General features: G+C 39.7%; 1 protein-coding gene across 3 annotated transcripts in view; it reads right to left on the bottom strand.

Annotated features, from left to right (window-relative positions):
• Positions 1-349: 349 nt before the first annotated feature.
• Positions 350-8,319, bottom strand: part of CUNH2orf49 (chromosome unknown C2orf49 homolog) — an 11,767-nt gene continuing 3,797 nt past the window's right edge. The window contains exons 3-5 of one of the 3 annotated variants that reach the window (XM_032419781.1): positions 5,935-6,061; positions 5,686-5,808; positions 350-3,524 (exon numbers count right to left, since the gene is read on the bottom strand). In XM_032419781.1, coding sequence (XP_032275672.1) covers positions 3,468-3,524; positions 5,686-5,808; positions 5,935-6,061 — 307 coding nt within the window. In that variant the 3' untranslated portion in view covers positions 350-3,467. Of the gene's footprint in view, positions 3,525-5,685; positions 6,062-8,319 lie in introns of those variants that run through there. The other 2 variants (XM_032419780.1, XM_032419782.1) reach the window with 2 other exon arrangements.

The following is an 8,319-nucleotide window of genomic DNA, read 5'->3' as shown; positions in this document are numbered from 1 at the left end:
TAAAGACCACCCCAGACACAAATAAGTAATCCTTCAACTGAACCTCTGGTTTGCTCCAGTGTGTAAGAGAGCTCACTCGGGATAAGGTTCGAGGGACTTGTTTCCATCCATCAAAGCACAGTGGCAGTCGCTGTGGCAGTTGGTTGTGGCAGCCCCTGTGGCCTCAGGCTATCCAAACCCCGGGCCACTCTAGCCCATCACCGCCTCACAGCTGGGGCCCTGAGACGTGGCCAGACGACTGGCATCATGCCTGACCCCAATCAATCCTGGTACAGAAGGTTGTACTATAAAGCGTTAACACTTTCCCACCATATAGTCTGCTCAAATAAAAAGAGATCCAGTCGTTACAGAATGTTTTTCCATTTTATTTTTTTTATGAATGACAGACCTACTCAATAATTTTATTCAGTTTATTTAAATAAGGATAAGGCTACTTAAAAGACCTTTTACATACAAAAATGTACATTACAAGGTTAAACTTTCTGTACTGAATTACAAAACCTGCACAAGCATTTAATAAAAGAGCACACTTAAAAACATTTTGACCATTTTGTAGCCTCTAAAAATTACTGAAGTGGCACAGTAGTAAATAGAGGAAGCTCTTAGATACATATGATTTAATCTACTGGCAGTTTTACTTAATGTAAGTTTTTAAAAAGGTCATTGCTATTGAGTGAGTCTCTAGACCAGTTTTAGAATCCTCTCTCAAAACTTTAGTCAACCAAAATATTATTTCAAATAATAATTACAATTCGGAAGAATTTTAATAATAGCAAAAATATTATGGCCCCATAGTAGTAGTTGAACCAACTTTCCAAAGTGCCTGGTAGCTGTCGAGATTAATAAAGCTATTTTGGTAAACTGTACTGCCTTTACAGCCACTGGGAAGCAATTTAGGGCCCCTGGTGCTGCAGGGGCTTGAGATTCCAGAATTCACGCAGCAGTCTATGATCCCTCAAATGTAAGAGGACCCGGGGTCATCCTATCTTCACTCCTCAATGAATGCGTAGGGCCAAGCATTAGGATGTACAAACCTAAGCCTGATGCTTAGGGTCTGCAGAAAGGAGGATGGAGAATGGAAGCAAAGAAAGTCAAAATATGGGTGAGGAGAGTAAGAAAAAAGAAAACGGGGGACAAAGAAGAAGGGGAAGAAAAGAACAAGACCACCTGCCAATGGCAGGAAGTGGTAAAGTGCCTGTAACTACACCTCAGAAGCCACTCACTGACTTGACCATTCAGTTGCCTACTGAGATAATAAAAAAAGGTGGCTCTGTTGGAATATGAAATCAATAGCAACAACACTAACCCATGTTAGTGAGCTGAGGGTATTCCAAAGCTGTTTGCCATTCAAATCAAGTCCTTCTAAACTTTAAAGCACACCACAGCAACCCTTCAAAACCTAAGATTCCCGACACTTCTGCTTCAGAGTCCCATCATTCGGGAGGCTTCATAAAGTGGAGGAAGACATTTCAAGACAAGCTGTATCTATACACCTGGAGAAGGCACAGCGCTCTAAGATGTCGGTATTACGTACTACACAGTACGTGGTTTAGCACTTCTCCACATTTCAAACGCAAAATAGCTCAAGAATATGCTGCTATATGAGCATTGATTCTGAATGTTCATAATATAAACTTCAATTTGAAGCAACAATGTTACACAGTTCAGCTGTTATTACCAACCTACTCTGTAAGTTAAATATACAAATTAAAAATTAATTTTATTGAGTAACTAAAAATAAGTTTCCACTGACGTAAAACTGTCAAATGGCTAACTCTCTCTTAACTAAGAGAGAAATGCAGATGAAAGCAGAAGGGACAACCGAATTATCAAATATAATTTGTCATCCTACCCTAAAATCTGTACTTTTAAAATCTTCCTTAATATACAGTTATGTAGAGGGTTACAGTTGTCCTTCAGTAATATCACACATATCAGCCCTGCATATAACTATATATTCACTCATCTGACATAACATCAGTAATTTATGCAACACATAGTATGTATCAATTTTGTCTTATCTGTACAGATTTATAGTCTGGATAAAGGCAGAATGGGTAAAAACTGTAGGGTTCAAGTTTTAGTACAGTACTTACCTGACAGGCTGAAAAAATTTTTTGTAAGGCTATTTAATAGCTGAACTAAAATACTTGTTTTAACAAATCAAAAGAAGGATGAGACTGCCGTAAAGTTAATGAAAAGGCAAACCCCAATTTGAAGATCAGTCATATAAGGAAAAAAGTATAAAGTATCCTTTGCACTTGGTTAGAAATACAAGGCAAAAAAGTAGACAGGAGGACGTGTGGCTATAAAATATATCCTATGTTCCCACTGACTTCCATCATACGACTGGGATGATAACACTGCTTTAACACAACACAAGACCTCAGTGGGTAATGTGTGTGGCAGCCCTGTGGGAAGCTGCCTGTTACCCCAGCAGGGAGCCCCGTCCGGCTGGTACTCGTCTCCTACGCGGTCATTCTGCGGTGACTGCTGGCTTCAGCCATCTTCTCTTCTGCCTACTCCAGATCATGCTAAGCTTCCCCCCTCCCCACCGCTATCCCTCCTGGACTCTCTGAAGTGTTGGAATTCCATCCCCCTCCTCCTATTCTCTAAACCTTCTGCCATCAGGTACCACCTCAGACATGACTACCTCACCTGAAGATTTTAAAGTTGGCTTCTTTTTGAAAGGATGAAGCTCCTAGGAAGGAGTGACACCTGAGCTCCCAGAGTGGGATCACAGACTGCTCATGAAAAGAGTAGTGAGGACTGCTGCATGACAAGGACATCTTAAAGGCTGGACCAGCTGTGAGACTGACCAGTCAATTCCTAATAGACCAATTCTATGACTTCAAGGGAAGGAGCAACAGCAAAGCATTGATTTCCCTTTTGATTTTTATGGGAAAAAGCAATGTAAGCACTTAAAGAACAGCAATTTCATCTGTATATTCTGAATAGTTTATTGGCAGCACTACAAATATGCTTTTCTTGGTGAACCTTGAGGAGTTTGGCAGTATTTACTAAAATATTGGGATAAACTGTTAAATTCTTTTGCTAGGGAAAAGAAATAAAAATTGTGAACTTCTAAAATTTTTTGAGTTTAAACAAAATCTCAAATTTCCCCAAACACTGAAACAGAGTAATGAAAATATAATTCCTAAAATTCATCAGATGCTTTATATCAGACTTGCAGCTAATGATTGACTAGGATCAATATAAATGACTTACACTAAGTCATCTGTTTAAAAAGAAATCCTTTCCTAATAAGGGCACAAAAGGCAAAAATTAAAAAAAAACAAAAAGAGGAAGGGAGGAAGGGGAAAGGAAAGACTATTTTTTCAAACCTAATTTTAAACCTCTTAAGAAAATTCCACAATAATCAGGATCTCTGTAAATACTGTCAATATATGTGAACTTGCTTGAAAAACTACAGTTACAGTTATATTTACATTTTTGGAAACTTTCTTTCAGGGCCATGTAACATGTTGTATCTTCCTCTTTGCTTCTGGGGGCTTCAGGTTATTCTGAAAAGACATGAACAGAAACCAGTTTATACTTGCAGAAATGTCAGAGGATAGCTTGAAATGAGCACTTTAAACCACCAAAGTTTACTACTAATAAACGAATGGTAGATCACTGCTGCCATCTGGTGGGAGAAGATTTTAGGAGATTAGGGGAAAAAGCAAGTCTCCCCTGCTATCCATTTTTTCCAGCTGTGGTTCTCAAATGTTTGCATATTAGAATCACCCACAGCACTTATAAACATGCCCAGACCTGAGCCTTATCCCAGAACTAATTAAGTCAGAATCCACAACAAGGTGGCAGGGTTGAGGCTCTGACTTCTGTCTGGGTTTTCTGGAAGCTCCCCCAGGTAATCGTAAAGTGCATTCAGAACTGAAAACCACTGAGGACTCCAGACCTGCTTCTTCCCTGCCTACCCCACCGCCTTCCTCAACCTCACACTCCAAGATCTTACAACTAGTAGGGAAAAAATAAAATCACACCTCTGAAAGAGTAAAATGTTTCTGAGTAGAAACATGTGTTTTAAGAGACCAAAAAAAAGATCCTCCAGGCTAACTCTTTTATTATAATATTTGAGGTCTAGGTTATTCTTCCTACTTTTTTTCCCCTTCCACTCTTATTTGACACCCTCCTCCTCCTTCCCACAAAAGTGACTGAAGTAAGTAGAGAGGCAGCTTGGTGTCATTAGAAGTTCATGCACTGAGGTCAAACAGGTCTGTATTCAAATTGCAGCCTGGCCACTTACTAACTCTGAAACCCTGGACAAGTTTACTTAAACTCTCTGAGCTTCTATTTCCTTATCTGTGAAATAAGAAAAAGGACTGTGCCATGTCACAGGGTAGCTGAAAAGATGAACTAATGGAAGAACTAAGCGCTGGCCAGATTTACAGTAGTCTTCTTTCTACTATTTTAGAATGTTTGAACTACTCTGAGTTTTGATCCCTTTGACACACAATTCTAAGAGGATAATAAAGTCAAAGTATACCATAGAAATACTATAGACTGAATGCGTGTGTCCCCTCAAAATTCGTATGTTGAAACCTAATCCCCAACATGACGGTATTAGGGGGTAGGGTCTTTGGGAGGTGCTTAAATCACAAGGGAGGTGCTCTCATGAATGGGCCCTTAGAAAAGAGACCTCAGAGAGTTTCCTTGCCCCTTCTACCACGTGAGAACACAGTGGGAAGCAGCCAAGTATGAACCAGGAAGTGAGCCCTCACCAGACACCGAACATGCCAGCACCTTGATTCTGGACTTCTCAGCCTCCAGAACTGCATGAAATGCATGTCTGTTATGCAGGTCATCTAGTCAGTATTATTTTTTGTTATAGCAGCCTAAACAGACTAAGACAAGGAATAAAACCTATAAAACTGCTGGATGTTTAAAAGTAAAATCATTTTCTGAGGAGCATAGGGAAGAATCAAGTTATGTATATGTGTGTGTATGTATATACATATAAATATATATATATACATGTATGTATGTATAAACACACACATATATATATACATAAACATATATATACCATCTCATAAATTAAACTCTAAATATATTGCCTATCTGTACCAAATTTGCCAGTATATGAAATCCAAGCATCCAAATGCTTAACTATAATACAGTCTAACACAGTACATCTCCCAAACTTCCCCTATCCCTCTAAGGACAGGTAAATTTGAGGGGAAGGGGAGGTCCGTGATAAATCCTGAACACTCTAAGTGTGGTTTTAAGGTAAGTGTAAAACAGACAGACTGAAGGTCAAGCTCTCAAATGCTACTTAATAAATATGTGACTCGACAAATTGCTTAACATTCTGAGCGTTACTAACAAAAGAATATTTTTCTCTTTTAGTTCCAAAAATGGTTAAAGGATCGAAATGAGAAAGTCTAGGAAAAGTGCCTAGATATTTTAAACAGAAATAAATTGAGTGGACTTGAAAAAACATTAACTTATCATCACGGATTTTATAATTGCAGAAGTCAACACGAGAAAGGACACGAAAGAGTCAGAAGAAAGGACACGAAAGAGTCAGAAAGGACATGAAAGAGTCAGACCATTTAAGAGTTCAATACCTGCCTGTGGCCCGGCTCGCCCACCCCGGCTCCACTACCCACTCAGAGACTCCATCCCTCTCTCTTCCTAGCACAGAAGCCGCCCCGCACTTACCACAGCCTCAGCTTCTTCTTTAGGGGCCGCTCGCTTTAACTTCACGGGAGTAGCTCCAACAGGGGACAAAGGTGGGGACTTCACAGGACCCAAAGAACTTTTCCTATGCGTTAAGTCATGGTTCTGTTTAGTGTCATTATTATTGTGTTCCATTTTATTGTTCATAGGCAAATTGGAAGACAAAATTAGGGGTGAAACACTTGAAGAGGAATTTGACAATTTTCGAAAGGCATTACTGGTAAAGCTTGCCTGAGGGGGAGGCCGGAGTCGGTCATTATCTCCATTCTCTGTCTTTCTCACTTTGATGCTTGTACTTGTTGAACTTCCATCAAACACAATGAGGGGTCTTTTTCTTAACCCATCTACAGTGCTAGTCCTGAAATCAAAGAGATGCATTCTTGAAAAATACCATCTGCAATGAATGGCAAACCGTCTGCAGGAACTCAAAGCTAAAACAATGACCAGAAAACATTTATTGGTAAGACTGATCTGTTTTAAGTAGGACTACTGGGAATGAAATATTCTATGTTCACCCTAAATGAAATGATGATTTCCTGATGCTTCAAAGTATAAGATACTTATTGACAAGAAACTTAGGTTAGCTTTAACGTACACACAAGATAGATTATTTTTAAAACATCTATCAACCAATTAACCCTAGAACTTAAAATAAGATTTCCTAGTAACTAAAAAAAATTTTAGGTTTTAAAAACCACCCCATCTAATTGATAGGGTTATCTTGACTATGTATCAGTTATTATTTAAAAAGGATAATGAACTATAAAACTATAGCAAGACTACCACAGTCACAGTCTACAATGAGAACATTCTATTCTATTCTATTTACCAATGGTCTCTAAAGCCAAGGCACTCTCTAAATTCTAACTACGACATTTGTGAATGTTAATTTTAAAATTTGGCAAGTCTTCATTTTAGCTTCTGAAAACCTAATTTCCACTCTGAATCAGAAAGATAAATAATAAAAGCATTCATTTGTCCACTTTCATTATACCTCAAGTGAAACAACAGATTTATGGGGGGGGGGGAACCTTTTAATTAAACATGTAACAAGAACTTGAGCAGTCAGTTATTAGGAAGAACACTTCAGCCTTGCTACTCAAAGTATGGTTGAGGGACCAGCAGCATAATCATCACCTTGGGAGCCTGATAAGAAATGCAGAATCTGGGGCTTCAACCTCTACTGATTCAGAATCTGCATTTTAACCAGATCCTGGGTGACTGGCCAAACTCACCAATTCTTAGGTCACCACTGAACATCATCTGGTAGAAGATATAAAATGAGTTCCCTATATACACACTGCTGCTACGGAAGGGAAACAGAGGGCTCATCAGAGAGAGCAGGGCTCATCAGCTTGTGAGAATTCAACCTAAGATCCCAGAGGCACACTGAAGTTTGAGAAGCACTGCACTGTTGATCTGGGCCTAGCTCTATGTGACCTGGGGCACATCACAACCCTTCTCTAATTCAACAATACCTGACGATCTCTTAGATCCTTCCAGCTTTAATGTTTTGAGTCAAGAGTCAAATTTGTGATTTTTTTCAAAAAGTCACAAATCCGGGGCGCCTCGGTGTATCGGACGGTTAAGCCTCTGCCTTCAGCTTGGGTCATGATCCCAGGGTCCTGGGATCAAGCCCCACATTGGGCTCTCTGCTCAGCGGGGAGTCTGCTTCTCCCTCTCCCTGCTGCTCCCCTGCTTGTGCTCTCTCTCTGTCAAATAAATATGTAAAATCTTAAAAAAAGTGTCACAAATCCTTTCCAAAAGGATACTGAGGAGCTTAAAGGGACTGTCATATGAAGTAACAGATTTGAAGCTTTGCTTAGGACAATGTGCCTGAATGTGCAGATCAAGAAGAAAATATTAAGAATCAACAAAAGTAAGAGGTGCCTGGGGGGCACAGCCGGTTAAGCGGCCAACTCTTGGTTCCAGCTCAGGTCATGATCTCAGGGTCCTGAAATGGAGCCCATCGGGCCCTGGGCTCCGTGTTCAGCTCAGGGTCTGCTTCAGGATTCTCTCTCTCCCTCTGCCCCTCCCCCCCCACTCACGCGCTCTCTCTAAAATAAATCTTAAAAAAAAAAATGAATCAACAAAAGTAAAATGAAGATGTATTTGGCATAATCCATAGATTTACAAAAGCAAACACTAATACGTAGCCTGTACCAATATATAACCATCAAGCTAAAATGATGCCCAATCTGAATTGAATGTGCTCCTGATCAAAAGAAAGACACTTTCTTTTCCAAAAACCTATGAGCATACATGTTATATTCTTCAACTGTTTTCACACTTGGGGAACACTCTCCCTATCAATAATGGGTTCTTCTTTGTAACTAGAGATTAACACCCCTCATCAACTCAGAACCAGCATTCTCCCTCACCCTCAGCCCTCATTCCACCTTCTCCCACAATCACTGGTGCGCTGCCAATGACACTACCTTATAAACAGAAGGCTCTAAAAATAAATTCAGTAATTAATCAATAGCACCCACTTGTGATAAAACAGACACAGGAAAAGCAGTAACTAGCCCACCCAGGGATCTTAGGACACTTTATCCTCATTAAACCATCTATCACTGTTAAAGAAACATAACCTTCTTTTAAAAAGGAAATTCA

Source organism: Phoca vitulina, unplaced genomic scaffold, assembly GCF_004348235.1.
Source record: "Phoca vitulina isolate PV1807 unplaced genomic scaffold, GSC_HSeal_1.0 scaffold22, whole genome shotgun sequence".
Lineage (NCBI taxonomy): Eukaryota > Metazoa > Chordata > Mammalia > Carnivora > Phocidae > Phoca > Phoca vitulina.
The sequence above is the reverse complement of the archived record's forward strand: the minus strand, read 5'-3'. Positions and strand labels throughout refer to the sequence as shown.